The 20684-nt window shown below is 39.3% G+C and overlaps 2 protein-coding genes across 4 annotated transcripts in view; both read right to left on the bottom strand.

Annotated features, from left to right (window-relative positions):
* Positions 1–5964: 5964 nt before the first annotated feature.
* Positions 5965–9050, bottom strand: LOC126753837 (long-chain fatty acid transport protein 4-like). The gene is made up of 4 exons (XM_050465559.1): positions 8127–9050; positions 7440–8060; positions 7115–7316; positions 5965–7047 (listed from the first exon to the last, which is right to left on the bottom strand). The coding sequence occupies exons 1-4, from the start codon at positions 8408–8410 to the stop codon at positions 6106–6108; spliced, it is 2049 nt and encodes a 682-aa protein (XP_050321516.1). The 5' UTR covers positions 8411–9050; the 3' UTR covers positions 5965–6105.
* Positions 9051–13822: 4772 nt separating this feature from the next.
* LOC126753830 (P protein) overlaps positions 13823–20684 on the bottom strand; it is an 84966-nt gene continuing 78104 nt past the window's right edge. For all 3 annotated transcript variants that reach the window (XM_050465543.1, XM_050465544.1, XM_050465546.1), the window contains exons 3-12: positions 19882–20002; positions 19732–19795; positions 17758–17890; positions 17030–17688; positions 16709–16963; positions 16322–16651; positions 15909–16256; positions 15695–15842; positions 14611–14704; positions 13823–14532 (exon numbers count right to left, since the gene is read on the bottom strand). In XM_050465543.1, the coding sequence (XP_050321500.1) occupies positions 14448–14532; positions 14611–14704; positions 15695–15842; positions 15909–16256; positions 16322–16651; positions 16709–16963; positions 17030–17688; positions 17758–17890; positions 19732–19795; positions 19882–20002 (2237 nt within the window). In that variant the 3' untranslated portion in view covers positions 13823–14447. The remainder of the gene's footprint in view (positions 14533–14610; positions 14705–15694; positions 15843–15908; positions 16257–16321; positions 16652–16708; positions 16964–17029; positions 17689–17757; positions 17891–19731; positions 19796–19881; positions 20003–20684) is intronic.

A 20684-nucleotide genomic window follows, 5' to 3' on the forward strand; every position in this document is an offset into this window, starting at 1 on the left:
TCTACTCCTAAACACGTGTCTAAGCTATTCTCGACAGTTCACATACCATATATGTATGTACATATGGGACATTAGAGTGTGTTGATTTACAGGAAGCCAAAAAACAGGAAAATCGCATTGCAGAAAATATTCTACTGATATTTTTGATAACTTTATTTGAAAGAATATGGGTTTAAAACCGGTTTCCAGCCAGCAATTTTTTAGATAATGTTTAATTTTTCGGGTTTATAAAAATGTCTTCTTTCTGGAATAATCAATTGTATGGGAGATATGTGATATAGTAGTCCGATTACCACAAATGATCAATAGAATGTCAAAATGCCTCTATGTATTAAATTTCATCTCAAAGACTGCCAACGAATTTTTTTATAATCCCGAAAAATTAAACTTCACCTAAAAATTCCCTCGCTCAAAACCGGTTTTAGATCCATATTCTTGTAGGCAAAGTTGTTCAGAATGATCCGTAGAACGTTTCCCGCACACGCGTTTTTATAAAAAGAAACCGACCCGCACTAACATGCATACAACACAAGTAATTGTATTTAGTTCAGAGACCAGTTTCAAGGTAAGCTTACGAGCAATTTAATCAAATAAATGACTCAAAATAAACTACAATGTTGAAAGTAATTGTTTGAAAGTGTTGGAAAACATTTTTGTTGTATTTGTGTAAATAAATATTTATGGGAAATAAAACCTACAAAACTGATAAACCCTCCCGAAATTTCTTTAAGGCATAGATATAGCCAAGTGATAATATTGCAGTCAACTACGAGTATTACTAACAAAATTAAGAAAATCTGCTTGAAATACCAAGTTTTCGTGCCAAATATTCGAATTTAATTATATACGTAAACAGCTCAATAAATGAACTATATATAAGTTGAATAAGAAATGTTAAGTCGATGATATATCGAAAAAGAGTCAGTATTTTTGTGAGATCGTCGTGAATGGCTCTTTTTCGCTGTAAAGCGAGTTTATGCTTTCGCATTATATAGAGTTCGTCAATGAGTGGTGTACCCACTTCATGAATTTTATTTCGCAAATAAATATTTATGGATTTGCCTCAATAAAAGAGTCCGCTTCCATGCCTCTTTTTAGAGTGCGTAGTACATATTCCACATACCAAATTTTTTCTAAGAATGATATATATTCAGGCGGTTAAAAGCTTTCAATCAGCGTATGAATATAGCTATAAGGATATACGAATGATAGAAATTTTCTTCAAGCTTAATTATCTCTTATGCAAAATCGTTTTATCACAGCGTAATCGAGATCTTGGATGATATTATATGTATTATCTAAATATACATATATATATGATAAGAAATGTTATCGATAATATATATTTGAATTCCTTTCTACCGCAGTCAATCTTCAGTATTTTTGTGAGATTTTTTTATGCGTCGTGAATGGCTCTTTTTCGCTGTAAATCGAGTTTATGCTTTTGTGAGAAATGTATACTTCCAGGAGCCTTAAAAGTCGAAAACTATTATCAAAAATATATTGCTTTGATTATTACCTACAATGAGGTCGTGTAAAAATTTGCAGCCGATCGGTCCAGCCGTTTCAGTAAAAGTTTACTACACCGTCTCTGAAACAGCGTTTGGAGAAAAACGCTTTTAAAGTTATGGGTCTGGTGACGAAATTTTTTTTCGAAACCGATAACCGATCGGCTTCACACTATCTTTGTGGCAAACTTGAGCGTCATTGACGGTTACGTTTTCACCGGTATCATTTTTAAAGAAATCTGAACGTTTAATTCCACCGACCGTCAAACCACACCAAACCGTTGTTTTTTCTTCAGATTGTTCTTCGTCTCAGTTTTGCTTGTTTACATTGAGACAGAAATGGGTCTCATCGCTGAACGAAATTTGGCACGAAAACGTCGAATCTTCTTGGAACTTAAAAAGAGCCCATAGAGCGAAGCGATTTTGGAAGGACAAGCTACACATGCTCTATTCGGTCGAATATTATCGAATAATGAATTCTGTATCTCATGGGATAGGTGATGGTGTTGCGAACAGTAAGCTTAGTAGGCCGATTATGTTGACCATAAATTGAGCGAAGCGCGTGAAACACATTTTTTACAAAATGTGAATTTTTGTTACAAAGTTGAACGATTTGCAAACATTGTTCAGGCGTAAGGTCTGCCGGATGAACTTCATATTTTCGTAGAATATTCTCAAATATATTTAAAGTCGATATATGGCAAATGTGGAGGATGGAGTCATGTGTAGAAGTTCACGCAAATAAGGAAAGTTTTCTGATTGCATCAATAAAAAATTATCGAGCAAGTTTTGGCATTATCAGACTATAACAAATGTTTTGTATAATTCATTACGAATTTGTGCCGCACAAGTGCTTTGAACCCAAAAGTAATGAGAAATTATGTACATATTGTATACATACATATACAAATGCCATAGTAAAATAATAATATTGAAATATTATAGTACGTGGATTCAGGTAGCGGTACACACCCACGACAAAAATTCACTGAAGTATGTATATTTTTTTTATTTTTACGGTATTTTTTATAATGGTTATTATGTAAGTTTTTGACATTCGTCAGAAAAATAATGTTTCAATGGCATGCCGCACATCTGTATATAATGTATGTGGTACATATATGTATGTATGTATGTTTGTAAATTTCAATTGTCTTCCTACACATCACTCTAACTTCATACTCCAGTGTTTACCCCGATAAGTAATGAAGCGTAACTGCTCGCCTATTATCAACGCTGCTCTGATGTGATCATTTATACGTACAAACATACATACATCTATATACATACATACATATTTATATACATATACATATATATATCTATTTATAAACTCATATTAACTTGTGCTTTGCAGCACTCTGCCATGATTATGCAGCATAAAACTGACCAACTGTCTGTCCGTTCGTCTTAAAAGTGACTGTCAGCATGCAGGCATGTCTGTGTGTGTGTGTGTACTTGTGTTAACAATGTGAGATTTCACCTGCGCTAAGCGTTGCCTCAGCTACCGTTCAAGCTGTTGATAACTATTTTAGTCTCGTTTTAGCCGACAGCTCATCCGTCAATTCGTCAGCACTGCGGTAATAATTTATTTGCCAGTTGACAAATGAATTTTCAAATACAATACTATAACTTCAGACAAACATATGCGTGCATATGTATTTATATGACTAAAAAGGTATATATGAGTTTGATGACTTTATTTATACTCCACTAGCAGTGCAAGTGTTCACATACAACGTTAGCTGCGCATGCGCAAATACAATTATGTTTGGAATTTTGCGCATTTACCGTTATTTTCTTTACTGTCATTAGCACAATTTGCTGCAAACACTCCAACCCTTCAAGGCAAATAAAAGCGTGAACGCGAGGTGACTTGCAACAAGTAAGTCACTAAATACAAATCAACGCAGACAGCGGCACTGCAGCAGGTCGTTAACTGCGCCGGCGTCTGCATGCACCTATGAACTTATCGTAATATGTATAATTTTGTTGCAAAGTCAAAAAACAAAAAAAAAAAACATTTTTGGTTTGCAAACGTTTGCTTTACACTGTATTTGTTCGCGCCTTTCGCTTTCATGCCTGCAGCCGGGTACTGAATGTCCGGCCACTTTAGGCTAGTCATAAAAGTTTACCTATAAGTACTGGCTTAAGTACCCATTAGTTATTACGAACGATTTTTTTGCAAAATAAACTGTGTAAAAAAAGTAAAACCAGAAAATTATTACGTGTTGCAAATAAAAAAAAATATTTAAAACTTTTTTTTAATATTTTTTATCTCATAATTATTTTGGCAGTGTATACTTTTAGGCGTTTCTGGTTTTAAAGGTGAGTAGCGGTAAAGTTATATGTGACAGTGTTGCCATATATTAAGGTATTACTTATAATATTTCGAAAATATTGAAATTAAGCGCAAATAATTGACTCCAGAGCTCGAAACAGCTCGATAAGTATAGATATACAGGGTTTGTCCGAAAAGTAATAGGACTGAGGCGATTTAAAAAAAAATTATTGAACAAATCATTACAATTCTTTAAAAACTTTCAAAATAGACACCTGCTGCGTCGATGCAGCGCTGCCAGCGCGATATCCAAGCATTGATGATGTCACGGAAGGCATTCTCCGGAATAGCCTTGAGAGCCGAGGTGCATGCTGCTTGGATCCCCTCTGTCGCCTCAAAATGCTTGCCTTTTTTCTGCCTTTTCAGGCAAGAAAACAAAAAAAAAAGTCCGGGGGCCACATCTGGGCTGTAGGGCGGCTGCGGAAGCGTTGGGTTGCCGGCCTTGGTTAGGTAGCTGTTCACAAGAAAGGCGGTGTGAGCCGGGGCGTTGTCGTGGTGCAACTTCCAATCGGCTGCGATGTCTTGGCGGACCCGATTGACCCTTTGTTTGAGTCTCTTGAGGACTTCCACGTAAAACTTGGCGGTGACGGTTTGTCCAAGAGGAACAATTGTATGGTGGACGACGCTTTTGATGTCAAAAAACACACACGAGTTACATTTTCGGTGTTTGTCGAAGTCGCAGATCTCCCAGCACGAACTTCATCAGCGACCTCTTCCTGGCCTTCCAAAAAGGCCTGGCGAAACACAGCACTTCTTGCTAAAGCAACTTCTGGGTAAGCTTGTTTGATCATATCAGAGGCGAGTGTGTATCGTCGCGGCAAAAAGATAGTGGTCCGAGTGAATGCTAAGACGTCGGAGCGTACACACGTCTAAATCACTGGTTGTTCTGGTTGTTGGCTTTTCGATCCGGAAACAGCCAGGTAGCTTGTTGAATTTTGATATGCTTGAATTTAGTACTGCAGATAACCATATTTCGAGCTCCGGCGAAGTCGATCAACCTCATCCATTTGGGGATGTTTCATCATGGTCGCTGAATTTACCAACTGTTGTGTCGAAGATATCTTCTTCTCTCTATCTGGCATTAAAGTCGCTTAGCATCATCATGGTCCCGTCGTCCTTCTCTGCCGTCGGGGCGTGGGCGCAAATCAACAATACGTAGGAGAACTTCGCTTTGCTGCGGATTGTGGCTAGACGTTCATCCAACGGGGTGAATGCGAATCCCACACCGAATTTTCGTTCCTTTATATGGCCACTGCAGTAAATGCCACAAGAACCTACTCGTCCCAGTCCTTGCCCCATCCATTGCACTTCTTGGACGGCAGGGATGTCAGCCTTTACTTTTACGAGAACATTGACTGGGCAGCGGCACCTTCCCAATTAAGGGACCGGACATTTTAGGTGCATGCTCGTAAATCATAGTCCGTAGTACGTTTGCAGAGGTCGGCTAAAGGAAAGTTTTCATCCGAGGCTGTTTTCGTCTTTTCATTGGGGGTGTTTTTTACGTGGCGGGTCCCAAACACAGCGCATAACTCTGGGGAGGGATGTTTCGGTTCTCACTTTAGCTCGCTTTCAAACGGATGTTTTTTGGCTATCAAGAGGATACTTGGTGTAAGACTGGAAGTCGTGAGCTGCTTGAGTCATCGTAAAAGAACCACCTCTAAGTGAACTCTTCTCACTTGCGTGAACTTCCACACATAGCTTCATTCTCCATTCATTCATAAGATCACTGTTAATAAAGAGATAAAGCAACCCATATTTTGACCTGATTGGGCTCAAAACCCCAAGGTGTCTGGTGAACGCAACATCGCTGACTTTTTGGGTTTAAAGCTTGACCTCCCAAACGTGGGACAGTCAAAAAGAAAGTGTTGAGTTGTTTTCACCTCATCTTCCTTCATACAGATTCTGCAGCCTTGCTGCGTGGACGTCAATAAGGCAATAGCCCCACAACTAGGAGGGCTTTACTGAAGGCAAGGAGATCACTAGAACTCTTGCGCTCGATCTTGAGCCAAAAGGCTTTTGCGACATCGCATGTAACTATAGAGGCTAAGCTTCCGCGAAGCCCAGCTTTCGTACATTTCGCGAAAAATTTTGAACTTTTTATAAAGATAACTTCAATTTATATTGTATGTGTTGTTCAAACTTTATTTAATATTATTTTAAAATAATATTTACAGATTGGCTAGTATGATTGAATGAATTCTCTACGAAATGATAAATCTACAATATAGTTATAGTGAAATAGTAAATAATAACAATTTAAAAACGAATGAGACCCTGGTTTATCTTTTCGAAAACTTCGCTACTGAGTAATTCATAGCTGCCGGAAGTTGTGCGATAGAACAGCATATCGTCGATGACATGCGGATTGTAGCCCTCTCTTTGCAGATCAACTTTGCGCAGCTTATAAGTGCCAGTGATATCAAGTTTAGTCAAAATCCGTATGAATTGTGGGCGTGCGTAAGGCGGCAACACCTGCGACAGTTCGTATGCAACGTAATCAAGATTTAGTTGACGCTCGGGATCATATATAGCCGCCATACCCGCACGACCTTCGGTATTTGGTATCGCAACACCGTAAACTATAGTATCCTTCAACAGCGAGATATTACTGATCTGCGCCTCCACCTCAGTGGTCGACACATTCTCACCCTTCCAGCGAAATGTATCACCCGTACGATCCACAAAATGCAAGTAACCTCGCTCATCCGAAGTCAACAGATCGCCTGATATGAATGCCATGTCGCCTTTTCTAAAGACATCACGTGCAATTTTCTTCGACGACTCACCTTCATCCGCATAACCGAGAAATTCACGCGACGGAATGCCTTTGATGATCCTGCCGATGAACACACCCGCCTCGCCCGGTGCGCAAGGCTGACACAAGCCATCGGCGCCACGTATCGGTACGCCCGTGTCTGGATCGGCCTTTATTATGGATATGGGGTAAACTTGCGGAAATATGCGTGAGATGAAACCAACCGCGCCGACGGTATTGTCATTATTGATAATGTTCGCGTTGCCCTCGGTGGCGCCATAGAATTCGCCCACTTTTGGTATATTAAAACGTTGCACGAAGCTCTGCCAGATTTGCGGACGCAAACCGTTGCCGAAGATCATACGTATCCTGTGGCGGCGGTCGTATTGAGTTGGCGGCGTAGCCAAGACGTAACGCGCCATTTCGCCGATGTATTGTGCAACCTGGTAGCGGTAATAATGCATTAGTGGTATATATATATGCTAATATATATAGTTTGACCCGACTTACCGTGCATCTAAGGCGCACACAGTCCGCAAAATATGCCGAAGCCGAAAATTTCTTCCTTATGACAACGGTTGAGCCAAAGATCACCGTTTGTCCTATACTCATTACACCACCGGCCGTGTGGTAGAGTGGCAAGGGCGCGTAATAAATATCTCTTATTTTAAACTTCAGGATAAAGTGTATACCAATCGCCATAAACATATAACTGTAAATACAAATTATTTAGTCGAGCTCCATTAGCTCGTTTAGTTGTACTTATATATGGCATATGATCCACATATGATAGTTAAATTGTGCCCGAATTCGGGACAAAACACTGAAAACATACCGTGAATGCGAGATTACGGCCGCCTTCGGTAGGCCGGTTGTACCCGAGGTATAAATATACATCAATTTGTCGTGATGATTTGGTGATTGCACAGCCGTACGTGTGAGCTCCATATGTCTAACCGAGTGCAGTAGTGTCGCCAAATCGGACGCCGACTCACGTACTGGCTTATTGATATCGTTATTGAATTGATACAACTTCGCGGCTGTATCATTCGCTATAAACTCAATTGCTTCGCAGAAATCCTCGCCATATATCAGTGCCGAACATTTCGCCACATTGATGCTGTGACGCAGCGACGGACCCTTCAAGTTGGTGTTGATCAGCGCCGTGACAATGCCAAGTCGCGAGAGACCCAACCAAAAGCCAACGTATTCCGCACGATTCTCCAGTAACAAACCGATAACATCACCTCTGCCATAGCCTTGCCTTTGGAATGCGATGGCGACGTGGTTGGAGAAGTCATACAGCTGGCGGAAGGTCCAGCGTTGTGTCTCGCTGATTATCGCCAACCTCTTCGGATGTTTGAGCGCCTTTTTGTCGAACATATCGCAGATATTGAAATTTTTGCGCTCACAAAGCTTTATGAGCGTCACCAGTTTTATGTAGGCCCACAAAGCGCTTCAAAGAGTGAGGGAATCGGATTATACATTATTTCGGTAACTTAATGCTTACGTAAAGACTTACGTGAAATCACGTCTGTACGTTACGGCGGCTATGTAGAACCAGCGCCAGCCCAGTGTTACCAGCATGATAACGAGCAAGGCGGCGAACATAGCGGGCAGTCCATACATCCAGCCGAAGCTCTGCCACAGCAGCGTGTCCACCGTAGCGGTGCTGCCCACCGTGAGCACAATGAGTATTCTATGTTTGTTTCTGCCAAGCGCGCCACAAGCGGCGCCTTGTTGCTGGCCGCGATTTGTGTAGGCGTTCCGTTTGTGTGCGTTGTAGGGTTGATTGCCTCCGTTCATTTTTCTTAGTTGCTCATCACCTTCGATGTCGATGGTGGTGTGATTAGGGCAGTTCGGTTGTTGCTCCTGCTGCTGTGAGTCCCTTTTATGACGGGCGTGTGTGTCGTCAATGAGGTCCGGTGTTTCGTGCAACTGTTGACAGTTATGATTGTGGTGACCGCAACGGCAATGGTGCTCGCTATCATTTGCCGTTGACTGCGGCGCCGGTGTGTAGGTGGGGCTCTTAAAGTAGCGATAACGGTATTTCTGATACTGTCGTGCCAGTAAGTGTCGTCATAATAGTTGATGCGGTGAACGCGTCGGTAAATAGTTGGTGCGAAATATGAAGTTACGCATAAGCATAGCTGGCAGCCGAGCGGTTTTTAACGTGCAGCAGCGTCTTTAAGCAGCGAAGAAACTTTGCAACACACACGAACAACCGAAAAATCGATAATCAACACTTTCCACTTCTTCTATTATATTGTCGGAAACACAATTTAGTTTTGTAATTTTTCCACTGTGTTTATTTTAAGTTTTAGTTATTTTATCTTATTTTTTAATACAATTATCTTTTTTATATAACAAACAACTTGTTTTTAGAGAATCACGCGAAGTAATGTTCTTAGTTCGTGCAGTGAAAAGGACGAATGCGCACAGCTGTCTATAAATACGCACACATCCTGTACTCATACCGTTATGAGCAGTGTATATGTGTGAGCTTTAGCGCTTACGAGCTTTCGCAGGGCACTACAAATGTGCTTTTATAGTATGTATGTATGCTATGGTACCGGGTGCCTCATATTTACAGCAATCAACTTAAAAATGTACAAAATTTTAACAGTTGGTAACTTCTTTTTTTGGCCCAAAAAATTTCAAATATGAAGCGAGGCATAAATCTCGAAGAGTATGAAAGTACCAAGGTAAATCGGTGTAGGTAAAATTATAGTTCAAAGTCAAAGTTATAAGAAAGTATTTTTAAATAATTTGACCCCTTAGTAGGCAAATTCTAGCCAGATATATGTTTTTGATACAAAAAAGCCTCCCAGCGGATCTAGTATATTTCCGCTTAGAGTTTCTTTATACAATCTAGTAGCCTCCATTTACGGGAGACTTCAAGACTATAACGACTGTAGTTAGTAGCACAGGCTTCAGAGTAGTGAAAGTTCGAAGCGATAGCTTTTTCGTGGCAGAAATTTGCTTAAAGACTCATCATCACACCTATCTGGTCGCGACTGTATTAAGCATAACTTTTAAGCTAGTCGAAACAGCGGTCGAAATGAGGTTATTTATTTTAATCAGTGAAATGACTACTCGACAGTTACTGTTAAGGCAAAGCTAAGAAAGCTGATCTAAAAAATTGAGAAAAAACTTGAAATTTATATTAGTGCACTAATACATAAATATTGTAAGGACTGTAAAACTTCTAAATTCAAACTCTTATTTATTGATTCCTTGACCCAGCTACGGGCAATGAAATGAAAGAATGGTTTAATGACTTTAAAAACTGGGCAGTCAATGAGAAACTTTCGTTCATAGAACTAAAATAGTTCTTAAACCTGCAAAAACCTTAACCTAGAAAGCATAGCTGAATATAAAGCTTTCTTTTCCTATATAAGTAGGTCAATGGCTTATCCATTGGAAACTAAATTTTATTAAAATTTTATTTAACAAGGACTTAATTTAAATTCTCATCCATTGAATATAGTTTGGAACGAACTGAGTGAGATATTTGATGAGTTCATCCTCAACAGTGCAGAGCCGTAGAGAGAAAATCAGAGCCTGTTATGGATTGTTGGAAAAAGAAATCTGCAAAAAATGGTGGCAAATCACCGTGCTTCCCTAAGAACTCTGGTGTAAAATTAATTTCTCTTCTTCAGTGTCTGTAATGCTCAACTATAAATTCCTCTTACCAAAAATTGAATTAAGTTCATGGATGCACTGTTGCTGAGTTAATCCACGTCGAAAGTTGTGAAAAAAAGAGCGAAAGTGTTCGCGATTTAATTCCATTTTTTGGCCGAGGTGAATATTTCAAGTTACTATAATTAACACAAGTAGCGGCCGTATATCAAAACGTTCTAAGTATGGATAACAGGAAAAATGTCAAACTTTACGACCAAGTTGTCAGTTACCAGAAAGTTGCCAAATCACGAAATATAAAAGGCAACCTACGTATGAAGTCAAGTTGTGATATAAACTACATGGAAAATGCGACTTCGGAGCTTTTGAAACGATATTGCGAAAATTTGATAGATTTAAACTATAAAAAAATTATCCTGTCGTAGAGAACAAAGCTTGAAAATAACTTTATTTTTCAAAACACTAATTATTAAGTTAAGTTTAGAGAGCAGATGAATAGTTTAGAGCAACTACTAGTACATTGACTTAGAAACCGGTTACGCAATTATAGCCGAATCAACAATAGCGCGTGATTTGTTTGGTTGGAAATACCCAGTGAAACCACGACGCTCTTCACGGGTCAACAAGCGGGTACTTCATCGAATACCTTCAAAGCTACAGTACTTTTATCTCCATTCGACCGATGTGACCTAGCCAGCGTAGCCGCAGCCTTTTTATTCACTGAACTATGTCAATGTTGTCGTAGAACTCAGCTCTACAGCTCATCGTTCCATCGTCTGCGGTATTCGCCATCCCCTATGTCCAAAGAATCACAAACTTTTCACAAAACTTTTCTTTCGAAAACTCCTAGTGGCGCCTCATCGGATGTTTACATTTGAAGTAGACCACATAGAGACAATTAAAGATAAAGTTCAGACTGAATATTACTAGATAAATTAACTTTAAGCAGTGTTTCGAAGAAAACCCGAGTGGTTCTATCCGCAAACGCTCGCCACAATTAGAGCTATGTCCATTCACCTAATGAAAGATTTTGCAGAAGGATCTTGGTTTGCGGGTTTACAAAATCCAACTTGTGCAAGAACTGTAGCCGAACGACCTTCAAGTGCATCCCGCGTTCGGTGAATGAATCCAAAACGAGACTGTCACTGATCTCGATTTTCACAAGAAAATTTTGTTTAGCGATGAGGCGGACTTTTGGTCGAATGGGTACGCCGCATTTGAAGTTTTTGGAGAAAATCCACAAGTCATTGCTGAGACGCCGTCACATCCTCCAAAGTCACTGTTTACTCCATGGGCAGCCATGAATATTTCTTCAAAAATCAACCCGGCCAGAATGTTACAGTGAATGGCGAACGCTATAGAGCCATGATTAATAATTTTGCCTGAATTGGAGAATGTTGATGTGGACGACCTTTGGATCCAACAAGGTAATACGCCCAATGAAACAATCAATTTATTAAAGTAAACTTTTGGGCCTATCGGCGGGATTTTATTCTAGCCAGCCGCGGCGGCCACTTGTCCTTTTTTCATATGAAGTCAAAGTAAGTTTCGGACAAGGCAACTTGCTATCGTGCGACTTCTTCAATCTACTCCTAGAGAAAATAATTCGGGTTGCAGAACTAAATAGAGAAGGGTCCGTAATCCATATGAGAGTACAGCTGCTGACGTACGCCGATGCTATTGATATCATTGGCCTCAACACCCGCGCCGTTAGTTCTGCTTTCTCCAAACTGGATAAGGAAGCGAAGTAAATGGGTCTGGTATTGAACGAGGGCAAGACGAAATATCTCCTATCATCAAACAAACAGTCGTCGCACTCGCGACTTGACTCCCACGACACTGTTGACAATCATAACTTCGAAGTCGTAGATAATTTCGTCTATCTTGGAAACATTATTAACATCAACAATTATGTCAGCCTCGCCATCCAACGCAAAGTAACTCTTCCCAACAGGCGCTTCGTCGGATTGAGTAGATAATGAAGAAGTAAAATCCTCGCTTGCCGAACAAAGAGCAAATTCTAAAGGTCATTCATCATCTCCGTCCTGCCATATGGGGCGGAGGCACGGACGATGACAACATCTCGTGAGTCAGCCATGCAAGTTTTCGAGAGAAAGTTTCTACGGAAGATTTATGGTCTTTTGCGCATTGGCAACGGCGGATACCGCATTCGATAGAACGATGAGCTGTACGAGATATACGACAACATTGGCATAGTTCAGCGAATTAAGGGACAGCGGCTACGCTGGCTGGGTCATGTCGTCCGATGGACTAAAACACACTAATTCTGAAAATATTCGACGTACCCGCCGTTGGAAGCAGAGGAAGAGGAAGACCTCCACTACGTTGGACAGACCAAATGTAAAAGGACTGGCTGCGCTTGGAATCTCCAATTGGCGCCTAATAGTGAAAAGTAAGAACGACTGGCGGGCTTTTGTAAACGCGGCGTCAGGGGTGCCTACGCTAATAAAGATTAAGAATATTTGTGATATGTTCAAGGCGTTTTTGCCAGTAGCTGGTATCAAACGACAGATTTTATGAGATTTTATTTTGTTAATATTTTTGCTACTTGTGGTTGTGTTGCAACTCAACTGGGAATAATCGTAGCTGTCTTCTTTTCGTAATAATAATTTTGTAGAATTGATTTTATTTATTTATATAAATAACAATGTCGCTTAAATGTAGGTACATAAAATAGCTAAATATAACGTTTATTACAATAATAACGAAATTATAATAAACTAAAATCAAATATATATATATGTATGTATATGTATGTATGTATGTGTATGGATACGACTAATTAAACTTGCAAGGCATATTTATGAACTATGCAAATCTTTTTAAAAAGGCATAATAATTATAATATTTATAATTTACTAATGTGATTTTGGTAATTGGTCGATAATTTTTTAGTTTAAAATAGATTTAAAGAATATAAAGGGTATATAGTTCGTACTTATTTATACACTTTGCTAACTAAATATGCGTATAACTGTTAGAAGCGCGTTTGAAAATATGTAGGTATGTGTGTAACGCTGTGAAATATATATGAAATCTATATATATGTATGTATAAATATATCTTTATATCTATATATGATATATATATAGATAAATATTTATATATGTAGATCTCATAACCACTAGATTACTTGGGACACAGCTCACTAAGCAACGAAAAACAGAGAAACAAAAAATGCAGGAGCGCGAGACAAATATATAGAAAAGTTTTCTTTTTTGCAATACAATAAGGTTTAAATAATGCTTATGCAAATATTATTACAAATTTACAGCGCTTAAAAGGAGGCCACGTTGCTAATTCGTCTTTTAGTAGCTGATTCTTATTCCTTATTTTTCACTTTTACTACCGAAATTAGTTTTTTTCCCACAAAATTCTAAACTTTTGCACGCCACTGTACGCCAACAACTAACGGTGCCCAAAAATATACTCTGCATCACATATACGCCTACACTTTGCTACAAAACACTGCATATAGACTCGTCACTGACTATCGACTAAAGTAACAACAGGTGTAAAAATATCTTTTTCTTGTTGTTTTTGTTTTAATTTTCGTTTTTTTTTTGTATTTTCATATTAATTTTAATTTTTATAAATTTACTGCAATGTTTTTATTGGATTTTTTACACTTAGATTTAAATTTCGTTTATTATTTAGAATGATATAAATTTTTACCGTTAAATATTTATAATATTTTCACTATAATTTACACCACAACGTAAACAAAAAACGTTAAATAAAACGTTGGAAAAGTTTTACTAGTAGAATTTTTCGCTAAATAATTTTCCCTAAATTCATTTTTTCAATTTTTAATGAAAGTTTCGCCAAATTTTCGCAGAATCGCTCCTACTTGCTTTCATCACACTAATTTAATTTTAGAATACGTTCAATAATTAACTCAATTTGTCTAATCCAAATAGCTTCAACTTTTTTACGAACAAAAAATTATTGGTTTTTAGCAACCAAGTGCTGTTATACATACATATCTACAAATAACGGAGCTGGTCGTAGTGGAAAAAAAACTAAACTTAACCTTCAATTTTCGGTTAGCTAAGCTCGTATGCTTTCGTATGCTCTCGTTTAACTAAATTACTTGCAATGTCTTTCCAATACTACGAGGTACTTGATATACATATGTATTTATATATAATTTTGACTGTTAATCCTGCAAGCCCGTGGCTCAGTGCCAGGCGAAGAGTACGTGTGTGAAGAGTAGATATGCGGTGGACACGATAATACTGCCGATCATAACCGGAAAACCGACCCTGTGGGAAAGAAGTGTTGTTATTTTCATTATGCTTGAAAGAGGCGAGTGAGAGCGTGGCGCAGAGTTGCCAACTTACTTGAAAAATTCGAGAAAAGTGAATTTATAGCCGTGCTGCTCGGCTACGCCTGCACAAACAACATTCGCCGAAGCGCCAATCAGTGTGCCATTGCCTGTGAGGGGAAAAGTAGGGAAAACACATTTACAGATTTTACAATTAAATGGTGGAATGAGGGGTGAAATGAGATGGCAACAGTTACAGGCAGTGAAATGAAATGGTATGACAAGGATTAATGGAAAACAAATGAAGCGAATGAAAAGAAATGAAGCGAAAGCAATTGAAAAAGTCATATAATATAAATTAAAAAGGTGATAGATTAAGGTTATGTATCTAATCCGAACCGAACAATTTTTTCGTATATTGAACCATTACTCCTAACGATAATTCTTGACAAATTTCGAAAAGATATCTCGTCAAATGAAATACTTTTCCATACAAGGGCTTGTGTTGGATCGGTCAGTTTGTATGGCAGATATATGCTATAATATTCCGATCTCAACAATTTGCTCAGAGATTGTAGCCATACCTTAGATAATAATCCCTGTCAAATTTCATGAAGATATCTTTTCAAGTAAGCAAGTTTTCCATACAAAAACTTGAGCTGGATCGGTCAGTTTGTAGGGCAGCTACAAGATATAGTAATCCGATCCGAACAAATTTTTCGTATATTGAACTATTGGCTTTGACAATAATTCATGCCAAATCTCGAGAAGATAACTCGTCAAATGACAGAGTTTCCCATACAAGGACTTGAGTTGGATCGGTCAGTTTATTCGGCAGCTATACCTTATAGTGATACGATATCGGCGGTTACAACAAATAAACGTCTCTTTGGTGAAAAAAGAGCACGCACAGAAATTCAAATCGATATCTCAAAAACTGGTGTATGTATCTGTATAGACAGAAGGACATGGGCAAGGTGAGGAGTCACGCTGATCAGTTATACATGCATATACTTTATAGAGTCTACGACGTTTTCTTTTCGGTATTAGAAACACTGTTCAGGTTATGAAAATGTGATGATGAATACAAAAATAAAACAAATGATATTGGATCTTGAAATAATCGTGAAGCCGTAAATAGTTAAGAAGATTCCACTTACCGCCTAAACAAGCGCCCAAAGCCAGAGCCCACACGAGTGGTTGCAGCGGTAAATTCAAAGCGGAGTTTTCCGCTAGGGAAATTGTTATTTTCACCATCATCGTTGTTAGTGGAATATTGTCGACAAAAGCAGAGGTTATGGCCGAAACCTAAAATTACAAAAAAATATATAAAAAATTAAAAACTACATTTTTGGTAAAAGAGTCTACACGTACCCATAGTATGATTAAAACTGCCACCATTAGGCGTGAACCTTCACTCACGCCTAAAATAATGCTCTCCGTCATCTGGCCAATCCATTCGATCAAACCCAGTTCGGACAGCGCTTCCATAAGAATGAAAAGAGCGGCGAAGAAGAGCAATGTGGACCATTCAACACGCGCTAATATCGCCTCCATGTCTTCAATGTCAGCCAGTATGAGCAAGAATATGGCGCCCAGCAAGGCAGTCCAACCCAAAGAGAGGCGTTGCAGTTCCGGCACTGAGTGTAGGAAAAACAAGCTAATGACGAAGATCAAGGCGAATGAGCATTTGATGAGCAGCGACTTGTTGCGGATGGGATACTGTGAGGAGAGGAGGTTTAGTCGAATAAATTTACACAAAAATCTATTTAAAAACCAAAATCCACCTTCGCTTGTAGCTGTGTCAAGGTTTGTTTATAATTGGGCGCCGGTTCCACCGCCTCGGAGACGCGCTTCTTCAGGCTACGCTTCAAGCGATTGACCTTTTTCATCAGCGTTTGACGTACGATCTCTTCATCTTTCGAATACGCGGAGAGACTTTGCGCGGCACGCTTCCACACGTGGATCTCGTGACGCAGTTCCTCCACCTCAGGTGAGTCTTTAAATTGCAGATCGTTTGTATTGCGGAACTTAAGACGTAACTGTATGTAAGTCTGTATCATCACCAGTATCACGCCGGGCAACATGTGCAACGTGAATATGGCAAAATTGACACCCTGTGTTACAGAAAAAAAAATAAGTTTTTTATATCTATAACAAAAATGTGGACTTACATTTCGCGAAATGAAATTATTCGAAGCAATTATCACATTTGGTGGATCGCCGACGGGTGTCAGCGCGCCACCGATATTCGAATAGATCACCATGCACATCAATATAGGCACAGGATTCAGCGACATCACCTCACAGAGGCGTATAGTGACGGGTGTCATCAGCAGCACAGTCGTCACATTATCCAAAAATGAGGACAGTACCGCCGTGAATAGGCAGAGACAGTTGATGAGCGGCCAAATGTGTCCATTTGTTATCTGTAAATCATGCGGGATATATTTTTAGACTATAAGATGTCTTACCGCGCCAATTATGACACCTACCTTGTAAGCATACACAGCCAAATAGTCGAAAATACCAGTCTCGGAGAGTATGGCCACCAGTATCATCATGCCGAATAGCAGCAATAATGTCTCCACATCAATCCAACCCATTATTGTCGCCATCGAGGGACGTGAGTTCAGCGCCGCCAATATACCAACCGACAACGTTGATGCAATCATTGCCGCAAAGGTACGATTGACAATTTCCCAAATGATCATTATATACAAGCCACACAAGACTATCGCCGCATAGATGACACCCTCCTTCTTGTAGATGGGCGACTCGTCGATAGACAACTGCAGTGGAAATTCGGTTTCGATGTTGGCAATAAAACGTAAATTCAACGTAGTGTAATTGGCCTGGAGTAGCAGTTCTTCATCCGCAGGTGAAATGTCATAATTGTTTGCCTTCCACGATTCCTTTGTCGTGTCCAATTGTTCGGGGTAGACCAACGCTAGTTTCCACACTTTAGAAGCATCTTCGACGTAGTATTCATCACCGCTGGCATTATAGTACTTGCGTTGCAGTTGTACGTGGAGCGTGGGTGGTGCGGCAAAGGAGCTCTTATTTTTGCCGTACGAATCGGCCTCTTGCTGACGGAAGGGACCTTTTAGTTTCAGACCAAGACGTGACAATGTGGCAGTCGATACGGGGAACACTAAAGGGTTGTAAAGTAGTATGTATATTCATATTTCGGTGATATATTTTTTTAGTGAAGTTAACTTACGTTTCTCTTCGCCACTCTTAGGAACACTGATCAGTCTAAGCTCTTCGACATGTTCGTTATTCGACATCAGGAATGCAGTAAAGACGGCCCAAACAACCAGTAATATCGAAATTTTGAACCACTTCAAGATTTTCTATGAAAAGGGAGGTTATACATTAGGAATAGAGCTGATGCATTTCAGAATAATCGAGAAAGCTTATGTTATTAATTAAGAATAAAGAAGATTACATGTTTCCCAACAGAATATCACCCGAACATAATTGCGTTACTTCGTGTTGAGAACTCTGCTTTTATTTCTGTGGATAACTGCACCTTCATTAATTTAAACAATGCTAACTAGATCAACTTCACAGAATTTACTGAGAACACCTTCACCACACTACCATTCCGCAGATGCTCCCACTCGCTTCATCCCGTCGGGAATAATCGCCGATCTTCGCCCCAATTTTTCAGCTAAAGCAGCTGTTTTAGACATGCCGATCCCTTTAATCCCCGAATTAGGAATCTCAATTTTGAGATTTAACAAATGAAAAATCACCATAAGCGGACGAAATTGGTAGAGCAACTGAAGTCTTGTAACTTACACCACCGGTGTGAGTAAGCTTTGGTCTACTATCAAGGCCTTGTCTAATTCAAGTAGACAGGAAACCTTCATGCTGCCGGTCAGGGAACACAATGAGCTTTTCTTCAAGCAGTTTCTGCTGGGATGTTTTCGCAGACCATTCTCTCTCTCTTTAAAAGAGCTGAACAGAACATATGTAGATCAAAACTATGCCTTGATCAGCGCTCCAATAATACAAGCTTTTTGAAACATTGTTTGGTTCCAATTGGTAAGGTGGAAGGGGCACCATTTCTACATTAGTCGAGTTCGAGACCGACCTAACACCTCTGTCGTGCTGTGATCCGGTACCCGGCCGCAATGAACTAAATTTTCAATTCTACCTGCCTTTACACTTAAACCAAAGCCCATACGTATCTTCGCAAAAGGCCAAGCCCAAAGAACAGATTGGAGCGAACCCAAAGTGATACCAGTTTTAAGTCTCCAGTAAGACCTTGTAGCTTTTGCTACTGCCAGTTGAGCACCCATCAAACTCAATGACCGGTGACATTTGTCGCATGAACTTCTAATGTCTTTTCATTATAAGGAAAGTATTATAAGTATTATGGCAATGTTTCTGATAAGACTATGCTGATATTTCGAGGCAAATCAAATAACAGATATAGTACATATTGGAATTTAGTGTCCTATTACGATAGGGATACCTTACCGGGGCCAAATTTGACCCCCTGCCCGCTGAGAGAGGGCGGAAGGTTAAGAAGAATGAAATTTTAAATTTCTCAAATGAAAATTGTAGCTTGAACTCGATTTGGGAACCCTTAACGACATCTTTTCTCACTTTGAGCTGTAATAAATGAGAAGTTGTCTTTAACAAAGATAAGACAGACAACTTTACACGGAATTTGAAAGGATATACGGTTATTACGGGTGATCTAAGAACCATTTATTGAGAGAACACTTCGGTGAGCAGATAATTTCACATTTTAGGCCGATCGATTGGCCACCAAGATCGCGTGATATCACACTGATAGACTTTTTTTCTGTAGGGATGTGTAAGGTGTAAAGTCTATGCGGACAATGCCGCTTCCATTGAGGCCTTGGAGCAAAACATCACGCGAGTCAGTCGCCAGTTACCAATCGAAATGGTCGAATGAGTCATCGAAAAGTGGACTCAACAGATGCACCATCTGAGATGTAGCCGGAACCAACATTTGAAAGAGATAATCTTCAAAAAATTAATGCCAAAGAATGTTCTTTTGAAAAATAATAAACATTCTCCATTAAATTTAAAGTTTCTGTGTTTTTTCTATAGAAAAAGTAAGGAACCTCCAAATGGATCCTCCTTATTATATCACATTTTACTATCCTTTCCTAAACTTAATATTAAGTCAATATTTACAAGCATACATACATACCTTCCTGCGCGAATGTGGCTCGTCGTGGTCGTCATGATGATCTTCGTTATTGTTCTCCATATCCCTAAGTGACACGAAGAAGACAACATATTACGAATATAAGATAATTGAATCGATTGAATTTACGCGTAATCATCAAGACACACTTACCTAACTTCCAGGATGCGCACCTGCCCCAGCTCATTGGTCACATTAATGCCGACTTTGGTAAATGCATTTGGCGCTTTCACATAATGTTCGGGCACATCCGGTGAGGGCAGCGGATCCAAGTCTGTTTGCAACAGCGCAGAAAAAGTGCGAGTAGAGAGAGCGTGGAAGAGGAAATAAAATTATGAGTGTAAAGAAAATTGAAATTTGATGCGTCGCAATTCGGTAAATCAAAAACAAACATAACACTCAATTTAATTAATTTCCTTTCTTACATAAGTAAGGAGACAAAAAAATATGTAATCATAGTATATTATAGATTGTGGAAGTAAGAAGCGCGTAAAAAACTTGAACTTGATGAAATATAAAACCGCAAAACCGCAAAGAAATGTTCTTTTTGTCACAAAAGCAGTTTGTACAGATATTGTACCGTTATTGACACACCCACTACTACATACACATGCAACCGAAGTTTATGTAACAAACAGGAAATTATTTACGTTACATTTCGTTCGGCGTTCTAGTGGGTCTAAGAAAATTGCCGGAAATGGTCATATATCCGGCGTTTGTCTGCTTACATACATACAAATATCACACATAAAAGTAGTTGAGGAAGATGGCAAACCTAAATGTTCGTTTACTTGTTGTTCTACAATATTAACAGCTGTCATTTGACATATGTCCATTTTGACGATTTGTTCGCCAAATCACGTCGCACTTGCTTGCCTTCCCATTTCATTTCCTCTAATTCGTTTTTTTTTTCTTTTTGGTCCGTTTCTAGATTTGTGGGTGGCATTTGATTTAGT

The sequence above is a fragment of the Bactrocera neohumeralis genome, chromosome 3, assembly GCF_024586455.1.
Source record: "Bactrocera neohumeralis isolate Rockhampton chromosome 3, APGP_CSIRO_Bneo_wtdbg2-racon-allhic-juicebox.fasta_v2, whole genome shotgun sequence".
Taxonomy (NCBI): Eukaryota; Metazoa; Arthropoda; class Insecta; order Diptera; family Tephritidae; genus Bactrocera; species Bactrocera neohumeralis.

What these genes read in the sequence shown, in the direction of transcription:
- LOC126753837 (XM_050465559.1), bottom strand. Translation starts at nt 8,410, where the DNA reads ATGAACGGAGGCAATCAACCCTACAACGCACACAAACGGAACGCCTAC. An exon ending in GCCGTAATCTCGCATTCACG is followed by an intron (nt 7,317 to 7,439) that starts GTATGTTTTCAG and finishes TTGTATTTACAG; the next exon opens with TTATATGTTTATGGCGATTG. An exon ending in GTGTGCGCCTTAGATGCACG is followed by an intron (nt 7,048 to 7,114) that starts GTAAGTCGGGTC and finishes TACCGCTACCAG; the next exon opens with GTTGCACAATACATCGGCGA.